The 24615-nt window shown below is 37.2% G+C and overlaps 1 protein-coding gene across 1 annotated transcript in view; it reads right to left on the reverse strand.

The window, feature by feature from the left end:
• Ankfn1 (ankyrin repeat and fibronectin type III domain containing 1) overlaps positions 1-24615 on the reverse strand; it is a 241402-nt gene that overhangs the window by 24241 nt on the left and 192546 nt on the right. The window contains exons 14-17 of the mRNA XM_048366617.1: positions 21639-21805; positions 18641-18791; positions 17000-17168; positions 6199-6365 (exon numbers count right to left, since the gene is read on the reverse strand). Coding sequence (XP_048222574.1) covers positions 6199-6365; positions 17000-17168; positions 18641-18791; positions 21639-21805 — 654 coding nt within the window. The remainder of the gene's footprint in view (positions 1-6198; positions 6366-16999; positions 17169-18640; positions 18792-21638; positions 21806-24615) is intronic.

Consider the following 24615-nt stretch of genomic DNA (forward strand, 5'->3'; position numbering starts at 1 on the left):
TTAGGTATTCAAAGAATGAGTGTTCAGTGAATGAATGTATGAAATGAGTATGTAGTTGTTTAGGTTTCTACTCTCAAACATTATTATAAGAGTTAAGATGATGTAAATGATTATATTTTATAAATGATGCATTGTTATAAAGTTTACAGTTGTCATGATGACAACGATGTTTATTTTACATTATTTGTGTGTGTTGAATGTGGATTCCTGAAGAGAATCTCACAGTCCTACTCCCCAGAATCCATGAATATTACCTTATATGATAGAAAAGTAAATATTTCTTTACATAGCAAGAAATATGATTAAGTCAAGGATGTTGAGAGGAGGAGGTGTCTATATTGAGTGAGACAGAGGCCTGGCATGGTGGTGAATACCTGTAATCCTAGCTACCCAGAAATGAAGGCAAGAGGATCATGAGTTCAAGGTTAGGTTGGGCAGGGTAAGAGACCTCATAGCAACACACACACACACACACACACACACACACACACACACACACACGTACTTGCGCGCATTTGACACAGGCTTGGAGCATGGCTTAAATTGTAGAGTACTTGCCTTGCATGCCTGAATACCTGTGTTCAATCCCCAGTACTTAAAAACAAACAAAACATAAACAACAGAGGAAAATTTGGCAGATATAACAGAAAGAGGCATTGTGACAGTAGCAGAGATGGAAGTTTGTCAAGAAACGGCAATAGCCACAAGAAGCTAGAAGAGACAAAGAATAGATTCCCTAGAGCCTTCCAAGAGCGTGCAGCTCTGCCAATAAATGCATTTCAAAATCCTAATCTCCTTAACTGTGGGAGAATACATTTCTTTTGTTTCAAGGCACCCAGTCTATGGTAATTTGCCATAGAAGTTTAGGAAATGGATATAATTATTATAAAATAATACATCAGTTCCCTTTGGATAAGACTGTTTCAGTCTCTTCTGAACATAGAGCTACTATAGAAATTTTTCTGGAAATTGCTTCTTTATTTTTCTCAATGATGAGATTTAGGGATCTTAACTGAAGAAAAGAAACTCCATAGGTACAAGGAGACCTGTGGGTTGATTTTAATGGGACTTAGCTCAATAGCTTTACATGAAGTACAATTTTTCACCCATTTTACCTTCTGTTGATGTAAAAGTAACTGACAACATAATCCCCCCTGATTTTAAGGTCCAAATTCAGCATCTAAAGACTTGCTGACACATTTTTTTAAAAGAAATATTGTGAATTCCCTAAGTCTGCTGATTAAAAGTTCTGCATCCATTTCTCACCTTGCTCTTTAAAATTTTCAGTTTTCTTCATATAAATTATGTCCCTTCCTCTATGCTCAGGCAAGATAATATTTTTATTAAAATATAATAGTGATTGGTTTTCTCATGGCACAGCTACAAGGTGCTTGAGGGGATGACAGATTATTTAATGAGCTATGCTTCTATTACAGCTTAGGAGCATTTGATGCATTACAGTATATAAATTATGTCCTAATTGCCCTTTAGGCTTTAGCAGCTTAAAATATATTAAGCCTTGGCTCTCCTATTTTGACGTGTTTTTTTCTTCTCTCCTTCTCCTCTTCTTCCTTCTCTTACTTTGACATCTCTGCTGTGTGTACTATTTGAAAAACCATCTCATCTATGATTTTATAACCTGCCCTGTTCTTATCCTCTCTTCCTGACTGCACTCTTTAGCTTCTTTTTCTTACTGAATCTACATAGAGTCCCTTGTTCTTTACAGTGTTGTTGTTTTTTTTTTTGCAGTGACTTTGTCACAGTCTTAGATATGGAATTAAATGTTCTCATGACTGGTGGTTGCCTCTGCAGGTTATAGTCTGTGGTGGGCTAAGCTGTGAAAGCCAGTGGGCGAGTGGTTACTACAACTGGTTTTCAGAGAGAGAGAGAGAAAGAGAGAAAGAGACAGACAGACACAGAGGGGCGGCAGAGAGGGAGAAACTAAGAGGTCACCACAGTTAAGTGGAGAGATAAAGTTGAGTTAAAGTTATCCATATAATGTTGGGTGGAACAAAATGGTACACGGAAGGCTAAGGGTGCAGGGGAGTAGTTTGGTTTTGTCCTGCAAAGAAGCTACCTTTTGAATTCTTTGGGAATTTATACATGTCTATGTGTACCTGTCTGACTGGAAAGAGTTTTTTTTTTTTTTTTTTTTTTCCAGTCCTGGGGCTTGGACTCAGGGCCTGAGCACTGTCCCTGGCTTCTTTTTGCTCAAGGCTAGCACTCTGCCACTTGAGGCACAGCGCCCCTTCTGGCCGTTTTCTGTATATGTGGTGCTGGGGAATCGAACCCAGGGCTTCATGCATACGGGACAAGCACTCTTGCCACTAGGCCATACTCCCAGCCCTGGAAAGAGTTTGTAGAAGGGCTTTCAAGGAGACCAGAGCAGGTGAAAATGTGCAGAGTTACTGGCTTTGTCTGTCTTTATCTAGTGCATTTAAAGCTATGACATAAAGGAGACAGAAAAAGTTAATAGAGCCCTCTGTTAAGCAAACAAGTGAAGAGGAAGGGTAATAGGAAGTGAGAATGGAGCATGGAACTCTGGGAGGAGTTCAAGATTACCACAGAATGAAGAAAGTCAGCTGACTCATAGAATAAAAATTACTGGATTCAGGGAGGTTTAAGTGGAATAAAACAGACACACAACTTTAGGCATAGTCAGAGAAGGTTTTTTTTTTTTTTCCTGAAGTATTTCTAGTTACAAAATGTTAGAGCTGTATTCTACCACTCTGGAAATCAGTGTGGAGGATCCTCAAAAGGCTAAACATCAAGCTCCCTTATGACCCAGAAACCCCACTTCTGGGTCTTTACCCAAAGGATCACAAACAAGGCCATACTAAAGCTACCAGTACAACCATGTTCATTGCAGTATTATTTACCATAGTTAAAATATGGAACCCTTCAGTAGATGAATGGATCAAGAAAATGTGGTATATATACATACAATGGAATTCTATACTTCTATCAGAAAGAAAGACATGGTTTCATTCATTAAGAAATGGAAAGACTTGGAAAAAATCATACTACATGAAGTATGAGCCAGACCCAAAGAACCATATACTCTATGTTTTCCCTCATTGGTAGTAGTTAGTATATATCTAGGATAGTCCTAGTAGAGGATCATAATAGCTCAGTGACTATGTACATATGATCATATAAAATGATGCTAAGTGAAATGAACCCCAAGATATGGAAACAAATGGTTTTTCATTGTTGTTATTTTTAGTGTACTATTTGAAATCATTTTTTTTCTTGCAGTTTTCTTCCCCGTGGTTTAGCTCCTGTTGTCATTGTATTTGATTTTGGTACCCTGGGTATTGTATATATGTTTATCTGAATTAGGGAAGGGGAACATCAAAATGGTGAGACAAAGGGTAAAAGGCAAACCAATCAACAGTGATACTTACATGACAGTATGTTGTAAACTAACTGTACAACTGGGTAGGGGGCAGAATTGGGGAGGAGAGAAGGTGGGAAAAAATGAAAGTTTGACAAGAAATGTACTCACTATCTTATATATGTAGCTGTAACCCCTCTGTACATCACCTTGACAATAAAATTAAATTTAAAAAATGTTAGAGCTGACTAGGCCTTTAGAAGTTATCTAGTCAAATGCATACATTTTACGTATGAGGAGCTAACTCCCTTCCAGGAATTAGGCATTATTCACTGTTGAAGAGTTTATGAATAGAAGATTCAGATCTAAAATAAGTGCTTCTTGACTTCTAGTCCATGATTCTGTTTTTTTTTTTTTTTTTTTTTTGGCCAGTCCTGGGGCTTGGACTCAGGGCCTGAGCACTGTCCCTGGCTTCTTTTTTGTTCAAGGCTAGCACCCTACCACTTGAGCCACAGCGCCACTTCTGGCCATTTTCTGTATATGTGGTGCTGGGGAATCGAACCCAGGGCCTCATGTATATGAGGCAGGCACTCTTGCCACTAGGCCATATCCCCAGCCCAGTCCATGATTCTTACTGGGAACCTTTATCCCTTATTATCCTTTATCAAAAGATAAGCCAGTCTTCCATACCTCTCCATATCCTAGTCCTTTCCTACCTTCTATGTTCCATTTTTACTGAAAATGAAACAAATGAAGAAGTGTTTAAACATGTTAATTACTATATTCTCAGGTCAAGAGATCAAGCAATTCCTTGAAAAGTTATTTCTTTAGTCTGGGAAGTCATTTTAAATACTTCATTTGCAGCATGAGAAAATAGAATAACCATGAAGATTTGTTTGCTCACTACTTAGCAATATTTTCTTCCTAAATACTTCCAAAGGTTCAATCCTTAAATATTCATATTTCAAAGGGTTTTTACTTTTTAGTTATAAATGAATAAAGAAATATAGAATTTATTGTATATGCCAGGAACTTTACTGTGTAATTTCCATGCATTTACTCATTGAATTCACTCAGTAACATTATGATGGATGTAGTGCTTATTATCATCACCCCTATTTTTCAGGTGAGTTTGCAACTTTGAGAAATTTATTAGGCCTCAGGTTTACAACATCTCCTTATCTTACATTTTCATGTTACCCCTTGTCTGTATAATTGTTAGTCTCTTAACTGGTTTCCTTACATTTAATTTTCTACTTAAACCAGGAGAGATACGGAAATTATTTGGTGACCAAGCAGAATAAATGCTAACAGTAAACCACTAGTATTGCCATTACAGTGCATACAAGAAGAAAATCCTCTCTGACTGAATCTATCCTTAACAGAACTATGAGAGTCTATCATTTATTTTTTCTAAAACTATGGATTGCCCCCTTTTGCTTACAGAATTAAGGTCAATCCTTACCATGGTCTTTAACAAAGTCCTTGTGGTTTGACTTCATTGCTCTTTCAATGTTGCCTAATTTCTCACCAGAATCCAATACTCAGTTTGCCCCAGTCAACCTTAGCTACTTACTACTTACCTAAATCCTGTTTTTCTGCTCTTTTCCTTATCTGTTTACATTTTCTCTCTGGATGCTTCATATTCTGTTTTTACTCTTTCTAATCTATCCTGTAGACCAGGTTCAGATGTCAAGGAACATCCCCAATATCAACTTTTCTGACATCCACATGTGAAAGTAAATTTTTCTTCTTTGTGTTGACACAGAACTTTCTCCTTTTTTTAAAATTTTTCTCTTTGGCACATAATGTATCTTACAAGCAATATAGATAAACTTTTCTTTCTTAGTTTTTAACTGGAGATAAGGAATTATGTCAATTCAAACTTTTTGCTTTCATACTGTGTTCAACACCTGCTATTTAATAAGTACTCATCAAATTGGACTGAATATCATGATAATAATTCAGAATGTAGCTATTGCTATTAGATTTATTTTGTGAATTTGATAACTAATAACATGATTTCATTTTTTTGTACTGGATCTGGGGCTTGAACTCAGGACCTAGGTGCTGTTCTTAAGCTTTTATACTCAAGGCTAACTCTCTACCACTTGAGCCATAATGCCACTTCCAGATTTTTGGTGGTTAATTGGAAATTAGAGTTTGATGGACTTTTCTGCCTGGGCTGGCTTTATCCCTAAATCTCAGCTCCCTGTGTAACTAGAATTATAGGCATGAGCCACCAGCCTCTGGCTGATTCCAAGATTTTGTTAAGGCATTTACAAGCAATTGCAATCCAGATCCAGATTTTCCTGACTATTAATCAGGACCCCCATAACCCCTGAGGTATCACCATAGGCATTTCCAGTCAAGAACATGAAGAGGGAATACATATTTTCACATTGGTAGCCACACATGAAAGTTTCAACTCTTCCAGAAAGAAGTCCATAACATGAGGAATTTTAGGTCTAACTGGATTTGGCTTAACTGGTATATTGTTCTATTTAGGAAATTTATTCTGTTAGAATTACCAGTGTGTTACTAGGTACAGAATTTTTTCATTATTTCTGAAAGTGATCTTTTTTTCTTTTTTTTTTTTTAACAATATAGAAGGCCACTTGCCACCTTCTGTCTTGCCTGATGTAATTCTCAGGAGTAGTGTGATTTATCTGTAATACTTTCTTAAGCCTTTGTTTCAAAACCCATAGCTCCCCGAGAGCCACATTTTAGCTAGATCAACAGGCTCCTTACACAATGTGTTCTTCAGATCAGCCCAAATGGCTTCCCTTTCCCTTGCTTGGTTTTTACCCTTCTTCCTTTCAATGCACTGTGCCTCTTTTTGAGAAGAAACAAACTGTTACCTGAATGAAGTCTAAAACTTGCTGATGTCTTTGTTTGGCAGATGCAACTTCGGTGTCTGAAATTGCTTCCCTCAAGGACTGTTGTGTATTTAGAGAATCCAGCTCCACAACAGCAGAAAGGCGGCAATATAGACTAATAAATTTCTCTCTGTAGCTGCAAAAATGAACTGGAAAATGGACAAGCAAAATAAGGCATATTAATATTTGGTATCAAAACAGAGAGGTTCATACCACACTGAAAGCCACCTGAATGAAAACATGATTTATTAATCCTAGCTGTGGAAATATTAAGCCATAAGTATATTATAAATGTGCTCTTAAGGGACTAGACATATGGCTTTAGTCAGTGTTCTCTTTCAAGTTACCAAATCTGGGAAGATATGAGAAAGTGTCATTTATGCAAGTTGCCATTTAGGTGTACTTTTTCAAAACTATAGTTAAGGGCATATGTATCTATGTGTGTATATCTATGCATATATACATATGTATATGTATATATATACATATTTGTAGTCATGTGCTATATAATTATATTTCAGTCAGTGATGAGTCACTTATACAATGGTGATTCAATAAGATTATATTGCTTAATAGCATCATAGCCATCTTAATGTGTATGTAGTATGTGATGTTTGTACAATGATGAAATTACCTTGGACCACTGACTATAAACCCACTGGAAAACCAAGCATGACTATGTATGTACACATATAATTTATAATACACATGTGTATGTACATATATGACTGGGGAAATAAATATGCTTATCATTTTACAGAAAAATGAACAAAAAGCCAAGTCAAGTAGTATTTCAAACCTAATTTTGATTTCCATATATCTGATTTTCTGTTATGTCCTTGCTTGCCCCTTTCCAATGCCAAAACTCCCAGAAGATACAAGACGTGTTTTTCTTGGGTTATCTTTTGTCTAATTGGGAACTTCACCCAAGGGCCTGCTATGGTAAGCTTTGAAACCTCCTTCTGCCTCTCTTCTCCTCAGTAACCCTTGGAAAGATGATGGGAGCCAATTCTTGGACAAAGCATTTTTATCTTCAGCTTAGCCTTTCCCTCTCAGAAAATAAAGGGCCTGGGGTTCCAGAAAGTAATCCAACCTTAATCACACATAATAATGTGTCCCTCTTCAGCAGGGACAGAGCAGTGTAGGATAGATCCTAGTATAAGCATCATGAAGTGATCAAATTTCTCTTCTTCTCCAACTAGTTTTGATCAGATTAGCATAACTTCTAGTCTCTTCCTGGCCCATTGTTAAGAGTGGGTGCTCAGGGGCTGGGGATATAGCCTAGTGGCAAGAGTGCCTGCCTCGGATACATGAGGCCCTAGGTTCGATTCCCCAGCACCACATATACAGAAAACGGCCAGAAGCGGCGCTGTGGCTCAAGTGGCAGAGTGCTAGCCTTGAGTGGGAAGAAGCCAGGGACAGTGCTCAGGCCCTGAGTTCAAGGCCCAGGACTGGCCAAGAAAAAAAAAAAAAGAGTGGGTGCTCAGTCTCCTTGAAACTCACTTATTATACATATACATATACACTTATGATACACATATATATCTGACTTTTACTAGTATGTTCCACTTTTTGGGAATAGGACTATTCTAATCCATCATGCCTGTTAGAATGTTTTTGTCATGACTTTTTGCATGAGGAATTCTATTGATTTTCAAGACAAAGATCTGGACACTTAGGGAAGCTAGATTACAATGCCTCAGAATGGGGCATCTGGTTATCTCTTTATGGATCAGGAAGTAATGCTTCTCTGCATATTGTACACTTTACAGTTCTCATCCAACCCCTGTTTGCTTCTATGCTTCATTTATTCTTAGGATACATCTTGAGAGGAAGGGTGACCTGCTCTGTTCTCTTTTCTACCAGAAATAGAAGTGAGGAATAGAATGAGAACTTTGGTATATACGTATCCCAATTGGGCCTCATTTCAAGAAGTATTTCTCAATCCAGGGAGTAACAGACCTAGGGATAATTTTTCTCTCAGACTCTTCTTCCTGACTTTTCTACTTTGTTCAGCACTTCCCTGCATGACTCAACGAAGAGCTCATTTCATATGCCATTTCAGAAAATGACAAACTATTGTGATTTTTCCAATGATAGAATTTTCATGTAAGTTCCTCATTTTAAAGACCTCTACAGAGATCCCTCTTGACTTAAGGATAAAACCGAAACATTTCCTCATGAAAAGGAAAGTTTATGCTCTAGGATTTGAATGTGTCTCCAACCACTTTCATTATGTGACTACCTTTAACACCTAGCCCTACAACAACCCTAAGCTTTGGACAAGTTGACCTTTTATAGGTTCATGCTTTTAGCATGCCTTTCCTCACCTGCAAATGCCTGTCTTTCCTTCTTCTGACACTGGATGATTCAGCTGAAATGTTTTCTCAGCAAAATTTCCAGTGATTTTTATTTTGTTCTAGGCAGAACTAGTTTCTCCTTCTCTTATAGTCCTGGAACACTTGTTTTTATATCTGAGAAGATAGATTTTGCTACTTTGTAATTATTTGCTTAGTTGACTGCTTTGGTATCTGACTGATTTCTTTGAGAGCAGGGACCATGCCCCTATTGAAAGGTTTTGTTTTCTCAAAACCTGGAATATTGTAGCTTCTTAACTGTTTATTGGCTGAATAAAGAGATAAATGCATGATCTGATGTGAAGAAGGAAGACTCTACCCCTGAAGATTCCTTTTCCCTCCTTTCTCACTTCTGTCACTGTGCTGGACTTTCCCATTTTGAAAGTAAGTTTCAGGTCTCTAGTATTTACTGGCAGCTCTGCAGGAGAGTTACATTACTTTGTAGCTTACTCTTGACCTTTGTAGCTCCCTGAATGTGTCTTTATGCCTTTCAAGGAGGGATTATATGATAACCCTTGACAGATGTCCTCTTTTGGTGGAGAGTGAAACTTCTCACAGACTGCTTTTCCAAACCAAGTATAAAAATTTGCTTGTTTGGTTTTTTTCTCTTTCTAAAATATGACTAGGAAAGTTGACTATGGAGAGATAATGAATGATTTCTTTAAAAGAAACACTATCAGTCCCATCTGAATTTCTAAAAGCCAGGGAGTTCACAGCTTTCTCTTGTTGTGCTTTGTGGTAGGAGCCATGGGTCAGTGGGTGGTCTCCCAGCACCCAAGGTCCATGCCACGCACCACAAATGAGTTATGAGGAAGTTTCAACTGTAAGGCTTTTCCCCGCTCTAGTGGTTTTCACCCAGAGCCTTTAATGTCACTTTAACAAATGTTGCTTTAACATAGTCTTTTGTGGTTTAGCAATGATGTATTTGTTAGCCATGACTGAGGAGGGAGAATTGACTGGAAGCTTCTAATTTTTAAAAATGTGAATCACATGCATTTTATAGACAAATAGTGTAAAGCTACAATAATGTCATTATTTGGACCACATGATTTGTTAGATACACACAGATTAAGATATTTTCTGTGGTGTGTTTCTCCATCTTTTTTTTTAAGGTAAGATGGTGGTGGACTATAATATACTTGACATGAACATTAGCAGTATAGTATGTAGGATGGCAAGTTCTGAGGCTTAAGTATCACACAGGCATGGGTTTGAGTCACAATTCTGCCATGTGGTCAGAAGATGGCTTTTGGTACTTCAGTACTATCCCAAATATGGGTAATAATCTCTATTTAGGATTAAACAATATAGTATATATAAAGTACCCAATATAGCATATGGAAATACCACATACAAAATATGTTTGTTTCCAAACTCTTCCATCCCCAGGAGAATGAGGCTTTTGATAGTTAGAATATGAAAACAGGACTGGAGTTAGAATATACCTCCTAAGAATCTTTAACTCACAAAATTCCCAGTAGGTATAGTCTAGTTTGAAAGTCAAGGAATCAATGAAACAAATAATCTCTTAGGGTTAGTTTAGTGCCAGGGTTCTTTGCCAAAGTGGCAGAAAGCACTCAGGTACAAGGTGCCCCTCTAAATTCCTGGTAGTGAATGAGTTGTCAGTTGGAATACAGGAATGGTATCCTAAATCGTGAAAAATGGGTATTAGGAATGAAGGCTGATATTATGCCATTTCCTGCAAGTCTGTGGCCTGGATTCCATTAGGCTCATTGCCTAGATATCCCACAGGCACCTCAAAGCTCATCATTTGTCAAACTGAACTCATCATCTTTCTCCTCCCCTAGACTTATTCCTTCCCTCATATTTCCTGTTTTGGTAGATGGCAATGTTATCCATCTCAGCACCCTATTCAGACTCTCTGGCTCCACCATCTTTCTCTTCAACCACATCAAATCAATCACAAAAGTTTTATGATTTTAACTCCCAAATTTCTCTTGTAGTTTCTTTTTCCTTTATACCTTTACCTTGGTTTAGGTTCTTATCTATACTCAGGCCAATGAATATGGATAAGCTGTTTTCTCTGAGTGTTTCTTGGAATCCATCTTTCCTAGAGAAGCTAAAATATAGTAAGACTATATCATCCTTTTTCTTAAAATCATTTCAGTACTCCCTATTATTTACAAGATAAAGTCTTGCCTCCTTAGGATGAAATAATCAGCCCTTTATGATTTTGACCATTTTAAAATTTAGCTTCTTCAGAAGACTTCAGAAGACACTTCTGTAACAATGAGCTACTAAGAATATACCTAATTGAGTAGTATTTTCTCATGCTTCCAAACCTGTGTCCATTCTGTTCCCTTTGCTCTCAGTGATTTTATTTGTCAGGTCTGCCTTTTCTTTTACTTTGTAGATTTTTGTTTATTTTTCCTAATCTAGTGAACATGCTATCTCTGCAAGGAAGAAATTCAGTACTTACATCTACAGCAATGTTTCTAGAGGACTATTGATGTAGCTGTCTGTTTTCCCTATTAGATTCTTAGCTTCTTGTGGGCCAGCTTGCATTGTTACTGTCTATATGTGCAGTGCCAGCACAGTACTGGCCTTCAGTGGGAGTTCATTAAGTGTTTGTTGAATGAAGGATGTGGCAAAACACAGAAGTATGAAATATATACCAGGCCTCAAGCTATTTTTTCAATTCTCTGGCATTTTGTCTTTTTAGTCTAATTAGTATGAATCATGCAGCCAAGAAAATCAGTAAAAATCAGATTTTCTTATAATAAGCCTGTTGTTAATTGGGACTGCTCACAGGGTCAAGGTAACCCTTCTCACTACATGTTAAGCAAAATCTTCAAGAGGCCAGATCATTGACAGAATATCTAAGAGCTCATGGTATTGCTTTTCTTTTATCCTGTTACAGTGTGTACAGTGATTCTTGTAGGCTCCCAGGCACCTGTGTAGAGGGGACCTATCTTGCTCCTCCCCAAGAGATGATGGAGTGTTATGTTTGAAGCTGTAGAAAGAGGAGTTGGTCTTAAGTAAAATTGTCCATTTTGCTTCAGATCAATTCTGCTTGTCCAGGTTTCCAAAGTTCTTCCTATAGGTCAGTCTTTTTCAACCCTACAAGTAATCCTTTGAAGGAATATCATGTGGTTGTGTCCAAGTGATCTGTACTATAGGAGATAGAATGCTAAGTTGTTTTTTTTTGGTCATTTTTTACCTTGTTACATCTGCTTAGTGCAGGAATGTGCACAGATTCAGTTTTCCATAACTGGTCAGAAGGTTTTTTTATGATTCACTTACCCCATTGGAAGGACCATGGTTAGTTTGCCAACTCTCAAATCCTTCCATGGGGACAGGTTGACTTATACAAGTCAAACTGAAATATAGGGCAACTCTTTATTCTATTATAGTTTACATGTTCCCATAATTCACACCTTTTCAAGTTTCATTAAAATTCCCATGTTGTTATTAAAGTTCTCCTGATTTTTGACTGAATTTTCAAAAACATTCTCTCTTTTCTCAGAAGTACTTAGCATATCTCACCCTTTTATTATGAAAGTACACATGGAGAATAGAAATCCCTACATACATAAACCAAATAAATGCCTAGCATTTCTTCTATGGGAATTAGGTCCATGAAAGTTCCTGTGAAGGTGCTATTAATTCCTTAGTTGGGTAATGCCTAATAATGGAAGTAGTAGGATAACTCTGCCTCTTGGAAAGCTTTGATTTCTTGAGGATAAAGATAGACTTTGTCATAATTTGTACTAATGCTCATTAATATTTAAAAAATTGCTGGTGGTACAGAAATAAAATGGACATTGTTATAGAGAGTATATTAATCTCCAGCTACTGGTGACACTTTTTTGTGGTCCCTAGAAAGAGGCTAATAGAATTTCATGTGCCAGTAGAACCAAGCCCAATAAAGTACTTTTTCTAGTAGTTGACATGGTCTTCACGCAGTTGGATTGCCCATGATATGGCAATAAGGAAGGACAAAGAGAGTAAGGAGGTATGTGTTATTCTAGAGAGAAATATCTTGAAGTCAGAAACTGTGAGACCAGGCTTTGGACTATGGCCTATTTTCATAGATGGGGAGTATCTAATGGTCTTGTATTGCTTTTTTTTTTTTTTTTTTTTTTTTTTTTTTTTTTTTTGGCCAGTCCTGGGCCTTGGACTCAGGGCCTGAGCACTGTCCCTGGCTTCCTTTTTGCTCAAGGCTAGCACTCTGCCACTTGAGCCACAGCGCCACTTCTGGCCGTTTACTGTATATGCGGTGCTGGGGAATCGAACCCAGGGCCTCATGTATACGAGGCAGGCACTCTTGCCACTAGGCCATATCCCCAGCCCTTGTATTGCTTTTTGAAATAAGACAGATCAAAGGGACAGGCAAAATTTGATTTTAGTGTATTATTATGCCAACCTCATTTATAGTTCAGTATTTATGTATTTATCTCTGTGTTCTGTGTATCCCTGCATCAGTATCACCTGAGAGTTTATGAGAAATGTTTACTTTCCAACTCCTTCCCATATCTACTGATTCTGCATTACTGGGGTTGGCCTCTAGGAATCCATAGTTTAACAAGGTCTCCAGGTGATTCTTGTTTATATTAAAGTTTGAGAAATGTTGTTCTAGGGGATTGTATCCAAAAGTATGTGTTTTGTGGATTTCTAATAGATGCAAGATTAAAAAATAGTTTCTGTTTAAATGAATTTGGAAAATTCTAGGCTATCTTTCTTTGGGAGTGGGAAAAATCTCCAGAAAAATCTCCTGGACTTTTCAGAGATTTCCATATTGTGTTCTGCTCAAAACCTTTCACTGGTTTCCCAGCATACTTCAAGAACATCTAAATTCCTTGTCAGCTTTTCCTTTTCTTTTTTCTTTTTTTTTTATGTGCTAAGGCTGGAAACCAGAGCCTTCCTTATGCATGATAGGCGAGTCCTCTACTACTGAGCTATATCCCCAGCTTGATCTGGTATCCATTGACTCTCTGATCTCATCTCTTACCTCTGTTATTCTTTCTTACTATATCTTGGGTATATTGACCTCTCAGCTTAGTATTATCTTACACGGAGACCTTTGCACTTGCTATTCCTATTGACTGAAGATATCATCTTTCTGCTTAAATGTAACTTCTTCAGAGAAGCCTTCCCAAGTCCTCCTTTATGAAGTTGCAGCTCTTCTTTCTTCATTCTACTTTTTTACCCTGATTTCCCTTTATATTCCTCAGTTCTCTGATATAATATTATGTGTTGATGGGTTTGTTATATATGTCCCCTAGTAGGATGTAAACTCCATAAGTGGTTACTGATTCTTCAGTGTGTGTATATTCAATAATATTTATTGGTAAATGAACAAATGCATGGAGACAGAAAATTGTAGTAGGCTTCCTTAAATCACAGAGTAGACAGTAATAAGAACTGAGACAAAGAATGTTCCCTTGGGACAGTGTGCCTTGCAGAAAGCAGGGTAGACAGGAACTTTTTGTCTTCGACCGCCAGAGCTATAGCTGTTATATACTATTATGATTGATACCAAATTATTGATTCTTCATACCAAAGCCATTTTATATATTTTTGCCCATAATCAACGAACAACAGTAATGAACGGATATAGCATGAAATACTAGTTAGCCCTCCAGTGAAGTTTTTTCCTTAGTTGTTTTATGAGTCATTTATCCTATTGAAATAATTTGCTTTCAGCTGTTACTAGCAAATACTAACTAAAACTTCTGTTTAGTGCACATTTTTAAAAATTCTACATTGCTACTGCCAGTGTGTTATGGCCACTTCATTGTTGATTTAGCACCTTCAGATTGAAAATATTCAAAGTTTAAAACACCCTTCTCTTCCATACATTACTTTCTTTCTAATTTTGTATTTTGATAAAGGTGGCAATATCCTCATAATCACTGAAACCAAGGCACATTTCCTAGGCTTCCCTTTCCTCTTTGCCAATTCCTATTTGTTACTTTTGGTGTTTCTCATATCTATATTTTCCATAACTTTTCCTATTTTATTGGTTCTAAATTTACTACTAGACTATTATAATTTCTTTGACCCTTGCTTTCAATGCATCTTAAGCAGATTCCTTAGCCTGACTTAAAAGAGTCAGTGGGGTCCACCTGTCTGTGCAGCTTTATGTACCCCCATTTCTTCATGTTTTTTTCTGGTATGGTCTAATTGAACCATTTGTTACTACGTTACTCTTTTTTTTTTGGCCAGTCCTGGGCCTTGGACTCAGGGCCTCAGCACTGTCCCTGGCTTCTTTTTTTTTTTTTTTTTGCTCAAGGATAGCACTCTGCCACTTGAGCCACAGCGCCACTTCTGGCCGTTTTCTGTATATGTGGTGCTGGGGAATTGAACCCAGAGCCTCATGTATACGAGGCAGGCACTCTTGCCACTAGGCCCTATCCCCAGCCCCACTACTTTACTCTTTTGAGTTCTTCTATTCTCATGTCCTTTCTCATTCCTCCCTTGAATAAGAAAGCTTTTCTTTTTATACATGCTTATTAGTGTGAATAATACTTCAATGCTCATATCAAATATACTCCCTTTCATGAAAATTTTCTGATTTTTTTATTTTTGGAGGAAATGTGCTTTTCTTTTAAAATATTACTTAATACTTATGATTTCTGGCACATTATCCTTATTCTAAAATAATTTATTTTCTCTTTCTTTGGTGCCGTTTCTACGGCTTAAACCTGGGGCTTAGGGGCTGTCCCTGAGCTTTTGTACTTAAGGTTAGCACTCTTACATTTGAGCCACTGGCATTTAGGTGGATAATTGTAGTTAAGTGTCTCATGGACTTTCCTGCCTGGGCTGGTTTGGAAGCATGAGCCTCAGATCTCAATCTCCTAAGCAGCTAGGATTACCAGCATCAGCCACTGGCCCCTAGTTTTTGTTTTCTTATTTTATTTATACCACCATACGAAAGTTTCTTTAGAGTAAGGCCTTTATCTTACTCATCTATAAGTAGTGACTCAATAGATATGAATGGACTTGAAATAGTATACTTGCTCTAAACAAAATTTCATAAGAGCAGTGTTGTTATGTCATTGACTTATGAAATTCTTTGGCTGGGGAACTCATTAAATGTCTACATTCATATCCAGACTATCCTAAAGCATTAAGGCCAATCTTGTTTTGTGACATAGAAAAGTTGCAGAAAAATTAAGTGATTGCCAATGTTATACAGCAGGGGACTCTGAACTCTTAAGTCCCAGTCTGCAAATCTGCTTCAGGCTTCTCTTAAGAGCTCTCCCTTCTCTAGAAAATAACAGTTGCTGTTCATCACCTTCTTGGCATCTGAAATGCTTGCCACAAGTGAAACTGAAAGGTCTAAGCAAATTATCCGGACGTGACACAGTCAGATTCCTTTACATACCCATAGTTTAAAATGATCCACTAGGTAGTTGCTTTGTTCTCTTCTAAATCTGGTGGCTAGGGAATAATCCAAATAGGACCTGTGTCTGTTCTACCCACCTACTTACTCAGCCTCCACAGATTATACAATTCATTTGAATTGATAGAGCTCTTGATAATTACCTCTTACTGGCCTGTTACAAATGAAGCACCTGAAAGGAGGCAAAGCCTCCCTATTCACATTCTTACTAGGCAGCAGGGGTCTGCAAAAATAGAGAAACTGGAGCCCAAGCTATTCATTTTTGGAAGTCAGAACATCTACCATTCAACACTCCACATTAAAATCACAATGTTACATTTTAGGAGATTCTGCCCATTTCTCAAATTGTTGGAAATTATGAATCTATTTAATAAATCAGCACTACTTACATTTGTAGACTTTTTTCTCCAGAGTGATACAGATTGTATGTTTTACTTTATTATTTTTCCCAGTTGGAGCTAAGAGGGCAGAGAGAGAGAGAGAGAGAGAGAGAGAGAGAGAGAGAGAGAGAGAGAGAGAGAGAGAGAGAGAGAGAGAGAGAGAGAGAGAGAAAGAGGAAGAAGAAGAAGATGACGAAGACGAAGAAGAAGAAGAAGAAGAAGAAGAAGAAGAAGAAGAAGAAGAAGAAGAAGAAGAAGAAAGAAGAAGAAGAAGAAGAAGAAGAAGAAGAAGAAAGAAGAAGAAGAAGAAGAAGAAGAAGAAGAGGAAGAAGAAAGAGGAGGAGCAGGAACAATGCTTTTCACAAGAACATTGTTTTTGTATCTGTATTTAAGTAACCAAAGGAGAGACAGAAAGTAGAATCTGATAACTGAACTTTGAGTTCAAAATTCCTTCCTCTCCATTGGGTCTTTGCTAGATTTCAATAATTATTGCTCAGGCACATAGTCTTGGAGCTTTGCTTTTTCTCCGACTTGTACACGGTTCTAGGAAGGGTTGTTGCCAAAGCCATCATGTGATTTATTGACCCTCCACTGGGACAAGGGGGAACAGATATAACTTTGTGATTTTATTATAAGGAGGCTAGGTTAATATTTCTAGGTGAAACAAGCTACTATACCAAGTTCAAACATCTGAAGAGGGAGGTTAAGAAATCCTGAGTGTGGGGTGTAAGGATTATTCTGTCCTGGGGCTGTACAGACGTCGTCTGAAGCAGGGAGCAGGAGAAGAAAGGACACATTGTGACCCATTTCCAACACCTCCTGTGTGTAGAGGCGGAAGTTCCTTGCCTGCAGAGGGACACGCGCAGAGGAAAAATAGGAGAGTTACAACATGGCACTTACATAAACAACACCAAACGGGCATAAAACATCTAACAAAATTACACAACTTCAAGCTTGGAATTTTTATACAACATAAATATTAGGGCTCAGCCCATTTAATAATGCTATATAAAATCAAGATTTAAGGCAGTAATGTTCCACATAAACTCTGAAAACAACATTTATGCTTCTTATAAAAGTAGAAAATGATTGCATTCTGTGGACTTTTCAAAATGATGAATATAATTACATGAAGCAACAAAAATGGATTGAATTAAAAATCCACTCGTTTCAATTTAAGTTGGTTAAGGGGGAAAAATGTAGTTTCTGGCCAAGGACTGAGAAAATTTTACAAGTATTAAAAAAAATGTTGTATGTACTGTTAGGCAGTTAGGCAGACTTCTCCCAACATGTATATGTAGCCCAAGAGTTACCAATGAAATATGAGTTGCTTCAAACCTGTGAAGTCCAAGAAACCTTTTAATAATATCTACTGTCACAAGTAGAGCTGATATTTTTTTCCTTGTGAACATAGGGCCACACCTAGAATAATTTGGTTGTTCCCCTGGTTTCTTTAGGATATATTTTACAATTTAGTTTATCATTGTTGACTGGTTTGGATCTTACAGTATTGACTTAAAATCAGAGTAGTACCTCAATGAAAAGATATTTTCCAAATCTCTAATTGATTCTCTTCCCTCCATCATAGTTTTCTCTTTTATTAAAAGGGAACCAATGACTTCTCTTATGGTCTTGAATATTTGTTCAACTTGATTCTCCTTCTTGTTCTAGAAATAATACACACACACACACACACACACACACACACACACACACACACAGGGAGCTGAGGCTACATCATGTTAAATTCCTAGACAGAGCCTCACTGAAGAATTAACCTTTTCTAATCCAACAGTTTTCCTTAAAGAGACTTGTTTGTAGACTTACATACAATGTGCCCATTTTGATTTAAATAAAAATTTTTGATAGGGAATTCTTTGTTTGTGGAAGGACATGACATAACTTGGCTTTTGCTTTAGATCCCACTGCCATTCTTCTTCTGTTCTTAAATTATTTGCATATATGGCCATAATCTTTTTGTTTATGCATGCGTAATATATACATATTCTTGTTGCTTCATGCTGTCCTGAGATTGAGCTTGTTGTCTTTTGAAGCATATTATGTGATTTTATCTTAGTTGATCAGTATATTGGGATCTGGAAAACTTTAAAAAGGCCAACACAAAGTAGCAAGAAAAAAGAAACAGAATTGCAGCTGGGTATACTTGGAGGCATTAAGTTCATAATGTGAATGTACACGCAGAGTGGTATTTAAATAAATGAAAGAAAACTTGCACATATGCCTCTTGAGTAAGTTTTATCCTACAATACAGTTTCTGTGATCCATAAAAAGAAGATAAAAATGGTAAGGTCTAGTACCTGGTGTAGAGGTATATTGATCTGCTTAAGGAGAGCTTTCACTGCCATCTGGAGCTCGTAGAAGAACAATTGCATAGGGCAGTCAGAAGTATGATCCACACTTTCCATAGATTCAGAGCCAGAAAGCTTTTGGATCCATTCCCACTCCTCTCTGTATGTTGAGTCAAGTTAAAATTAGAAATATAACAAAAATTCAGAAAATAGCTCAGAACTTTCTAAATGTAGAGGTCCAGAACCTGGATAACCAATTTTTGAAGGTTAAAAATCAATGTAATTCATGAAATTCAAATGGGTTTTTCAATCTAAATGGAATTTAAAATAAGGTATTTCTAATTAAGCTTACTTTTTACTTCATCTACTAAGCCACATATACCTAAGAACAATAGATCTGATTTGTATGGATCAGTTTTTGAGATTGAAGCTTTCTAGTATTTGTATCCCTGACTGTTCTTATTCTTTTCCTGTAGATCCTCTGTAACTTCTTAGAGTCTACATTTTTACCATGGGGGCATCTGCTGGTTAATTCTGCAGTTGGGTAACCACAGGATTCTGATCCAACTCAGGCAACAAACCACATGGCACATTTCAACTCTGGCCTGTTGTAATCATGGGTACTATTTTGGTTTCTTTCCCCTTCCAAAAGCTTGAGGAAAATCACAAACAGGAACACAGACAATTTCAATAAAAGGAACTAGAGGACACACATCACTGCCTCCATCCTCCTCCTAAATTAGTTAATCTGTGTCTTTATTCTTCATGTTCTATAGTTCGTTCTAATGAACTTTTCCAAATGTCACACAGAAGAGTAGGGAGAAGAATGGTGGTGGTAGGAAAGCACATCTGATTAGTCCTCCCAAAGGTTGTTCTTCAAAAGGAACTTTAAAAGAGCAAGGTAAATGCCTCTTGGGCAACACTGTCTCCACAGGTATTTTAGCCCAAGTCTTTAAATACATTTAATTGGCCTAGTTTCTTCTTCAAACTCTACAGGGAGTAGCAATGTGTTTTTAAGAACAGACTATAGAGGAAAAGAAATCTCTCCTCCCTCCTGATGGAAAAAGAGGAGATCCTGACATGTGTTCCCACACTAAAAGCTCCAAGGGCTCTTTCCAAAGGGTCATAGCAACTTACCTACCACTGCTGAAATTTTTTGTACCAACTTTGAATCCTTGAGAAGGATCTATTAGCATAACCACTCAAAGATAAGAGTCTAAGCCCTTAGGACACAAATTTAGAAATGTTTGAAAATGATTATTGTCAATCCAACCCACTAGTGGACCTTTTGAGGACTCTGACTATAACAATTTTTGACTGTTGAAGCAACCACCAGATGGCAGACGTAAAGTACAGGCCCAATTGATAAGTGAGAGAAAATATGGTGGTCAGCAAGTTCTTCCGAGTGATTGTGATCACCATCATCATCATTCCCTTCTCCATTGTGATTATGTAAACCTTGTGAGATAAAGCCCTGCCATTTTAGGGACTAGTGTGTGTGCACACATGTGCTTGAAGTGCTCAAGGCTAATGTTCTACCACTTGAAAGTGTGCTTGAAGTGCTCAAGGCTAATGTTCTACCAATTGAGCAACAGCTCCACTTTTGGCTTTTTTGATGACTAATTGGAAACAAGAATCTCAGAGACTTTTTCTGCCATGGTTGGCTTCAAGCCACAATCCTCAGATCTCACCCTCCTGAGGAGCTAGGATTACAGGTGTAAGCCACTATACCTGGCTTAAGGTCTAAATTTTAAATAAGCAAATTAGAGTCTCCTTTGATTAAGCTAAGCCATAGGGGAACTAGAATTTGAGAATCTAGTTTGAATGTCAAAGCCTGAAGAAATCTGGGGGTTTATTTTATTTTATTACATATTCTTTTTCTTTTCTTTTTCTTTCTTTTTTTTTTTTTTTTTTTTTTGCCAGTCCTGGGCCTTGGACTCAGGGCCTGAGCACTGCCCCTGGCTTCTTTTTGCTCAAGGCTAGCACTCTGCCACTTGAGCCACAGCGCCACTTCTGGCCGTTTTCTGTATATGTGGTGCTGGGGAATTGAACCCAGGGCCTCATGTATACGAGGCAAGCACTCTTGCCACTAGGCCATATCCCCAGCCCAAATGCAGATTTTTTTTTTTTTTTTTTTTTTTTTGCCAGTCCTGGGCCTTGGATTCAGGGCCTGAGCACTGTCCCTGGCTTCTTTTTGCTCAAGGCTAGCACTCTGCCACTTGAGCCGCAGCGCCACTTCTGGCCATTTTCTGTATATGTAGTGCTGGGGAATCGAACCAAGGGCTTCATGTATACGAGGCAAGCGCTCTTGCCACTAGGCCACATCCCCAGCCCTTTCTTTTCTTTTCTTTATTTTCATGTTGAGCACAATTTGGTTCATAATAGAAGACTTTCAGAGGCATGCTGTTAGGGTTGTAAAGTTGAGCTAGATTATCAAGATTTGGGCAACTTTCCCAAAGCTAACGATAATCATTAAATGCCAAACCATGGAACAAACTTCTAGAAGTCCCAGCCTTGTTAATTTCTTTTCTTCCCTAACGAACCATAAGATATGTAAGAAACATGTGAAGCTCTCTGGCGGAAGGTTAGGACTAGGGAGAAAGAGACATAGGTGGGAGGCCTTTAAGAGCAGGAAGAATTGGTAGTTCTCCTAGATCCAATTCCTATAGGTGATATTATACTCAAAGAACAAAAAAAAAGTGTACTTATTTTAAATTAGGAATAAGGATATGGAAAATAAAGGTCATCTGTTCATTAATCACTTGAGTGTCAGTGGTTGCACTGAGAGAACAGAGAAAGGATAGTGCCCTTTTAATGGATTTGCCTCACCTACGGATCAACACTTCCCTTCTTATCTAATACTGAAGTTCAGCTTTGCCATTGTTCCAGTGGTACTGTGTGACATCTTGCCACAGAAACTACATTAGCAAGTAAAACTTCACCTTTCTTCACATCAGACTGGTCACGTCAGCTATTGTTGGGAAATTCGAAAGTCTGGACAACTTACTTGGAAATGTTATTGTTTTCCCGAATCTTCACATGGCAGAGAATGTTGGGCAGCTTTTGGGTCACGAGGACTTTGATCTGATCCACAGAGCTACTTAGCTTTAGGTAACCTAGATATAATCCAGGAGAGAGACGCTGATGACTTCTTTTGTAATAGGAGAGAATGTCCTGTAGGGTAAAACAAAATTAAATGAACAAAACCACCTTGCAAATCAATTTGTTCTTCTCTAAGGTGGCCCTGTTATGAACAGGAGTTGTGACAAATTAGGTAAGAAACTTCAGATATTGCCCTGAATGCTGGGCAAGTATTGGTGTCACAACTAACCTTCAGAAGAATTCCCTTCAAGACCAGGTAATCAGTCTCTATACATAATTTTCAGTTAATTTTTTTTCATATATCAGTACCAAGGATAGGTTTGTGGTTTGTGACTGGGAATAATCTGCTTTTGGTAGAGGCAGATAATAAAAGACAAGGCTCATAATTTTCCTCCTTTAGATAATTTCCGTCTTTAGTTGGGGGGAAACAGTTGCTCGGTTGATAGTTGACAATACACAGGACTCCATATTTTGAAATAATTAAAATGAGACAGTCCATTTTAAATGAAACCATTTTAAATCAAAATTTTAAATAGTTAGGAAAGGCTTGATTGATATTTTTAGCTTAAAAATTTAAAATAAGCCTCAGAAAAATCATTTGATCTTATTCACATTTAAATTTAGTTATAACTATTTACTAATTTAGAGAATGAACTGAAAGAGTCAAAACTTATATTTGGCTGGTGATACTCTTCATATTTGGCTTTTGCGATGTCATCATGAAGAGGATAAGTTTTTTCAAAAGCATTTGAAGGCATATTTTTTCCTGGAACTTTAAAAAATTGATATTCAAGTAAGGTTCTTATGAAATTCTTGTTCATTGTCATTAATTGGTCCACCATTTCTCAGTGGCTTTGCATTGAATTGATTAAGTTTCTACTTCATCCATCTTCTTTCCTAAAATTCTATTTATTTCTTTTGCCATGTAGTGAAATTGTATTGCAGTTTTATTGTAATGTCACATCAAAATATGACATGAGCTGCAAAAATTGAATGAAGTTTTTAATATAATAGGGAGTGCCAATCAAGTTAAGCAGAATGAAATATTGTTTTATATATAAGTTCTCTAGGAACTATTTGGATTATGATTTTTGCCTTTCTGTACAACTGCAGGGATTCAGATAATGAATAATTGGAAAATAAAGCCACTTTTTTCCTACCCATTTCCTATATTAGTACATTAGACCTTTGGGAAGTTTAGGGTGGGAAACAAAGGAGTAATGAATCAGGCACTGATTAAAAGGGAAGGTTTTCTGTAGGCTAGTGTGTAGCCTGGTTTTTGGAAAGGGTTTAATAACTATGAGTAAATTTCAAATGTATCTTCACAAAAATGACAGACTAGGTGCTAGGAATGTTAATTATTAGGGCTGGCAATGTGGTTTAGCGGTAGAGTGCTTGCCTAGCATGCATGATTCCTCAGCACCACATAAACAGAAAAAGCCACAAGTGGCGCTATGGCTCAAGAGGTAGAGTGCTAGCCTTGAGCAAGAAGGAACCAGGGACAGTGCTCAGGCCCTGAGTTCAAGTCCCAGGACGGGTAAAAAAAGAAATGCTAATTATCTTGATTTAATTTTCTATATTATATACCATATCAAAATATCATTATATGTTCTAAATATTTATAGCTATGTTCTTTCAATCAATAACATTAATACAAGTAAATATTTTAAAGAGTGAAATGAAGGGAACCAATTCTGCAGTAAATATAGAGAAGGCAAGAAATAAAGCAAAAACAAATATTTAAACTTGTTCAGTATTCTAAATGGAAGAGGAACATATGAAGCTTCTTGGGTCATTATATCTGAAGGAATCAGCCCTCCTCTGTGGAACTAATCAACTGTAGCATCTAACATATCCTGTGTACTGTCTCCTATATTCCATCCTTAGTTAAACACTACTGAGTTTTCATATGTCTAGCACTATGGGAAACTTTGAGGTTTCAGGTAGACATGATATCCCTACTATTGTGGAAGCTGAAATAAACTGATTGGTAAATAGATAATCACAGTATACTGAAATCAGTTTTTTTTAATAGAGATTATGTAGGCTCTAATACAAGGAATACTTGCTTTATGTTTTTCAGTTCTGCTTTCTCTTTATGTTTCTGTCTCTTGTCTCTGTATCTGTTTCTCTCCCTTACTCTTATCAGGAGGTTAAGCCTAAGGCCTTGCACATGTTAGGCGAGTGCTCTACCACTGAGCTGTTCTGTCCTTGAACAAGACTATGGGATTAAGTGTAGAGCTGTTTTTCTTTTTATTGGTCTGGGCTATTTTATACAAAAATACAAATATTTTTGCCTTTATATAAAAATAGTTTGTATAAAATAGGTATACAACGTGTAAAATCAGGTCAGATTTCTGAAACAGAACAGAGGACTATCAGAAGTTAGAAAATGAGAAAAGTCACAAATTGATGTGTGTACAGAAAAGTGAAGACTAACTTTTTAAAAGACATTTAACAAAAACTAAAAATAGAAAAAATATTTTATTATCAAGAAGGAAGAGATTCTTACTAATATCAGGTTATGATTAATTAATGTCTTCTATAAGGTCTCTTTAGAACAGATCAGAGGTAAGTCATTATTGGAAGAAGTTCTGTTGAGATAGTGTTTGGGAAATAAATAACCAAAGGGAGAGATTGTTAATGTAGTAAGGAATAATAGGATGATTTTGATTAGAAAATTTTGATTTTATGCATCCTAGGAGAATTAACAGATGTGGCTATAGACCCATAGTTCATTATTTTTGAGAAGTCATGAAGAAATGGAAAGTCCCTAAAGACTAGGAATGGACAAATATGCCTGTCTTTGAAACAGAAAGGGTTCTCCCTGTGTTTCTATGGTTCTAGTAATTAAAGATCCCCAACTTATTGATCTTAGGGAA

Source organism: Perognathus longimembris, chromosome 17 (genome assembly GCF_023159225.1).
Source record: "Perognathus longimembris pacificus isolate PPM17 chromosome 17, ASM2315922v1, whole genome shotgun sequence".
In the NCBI taxonomy this organism is placed as follows: Eukaryota; Metazoa; Chordata; class Mammalia; order Rodentia; family Heteromyidae; genus Perognathus; species Perognathus longimembris.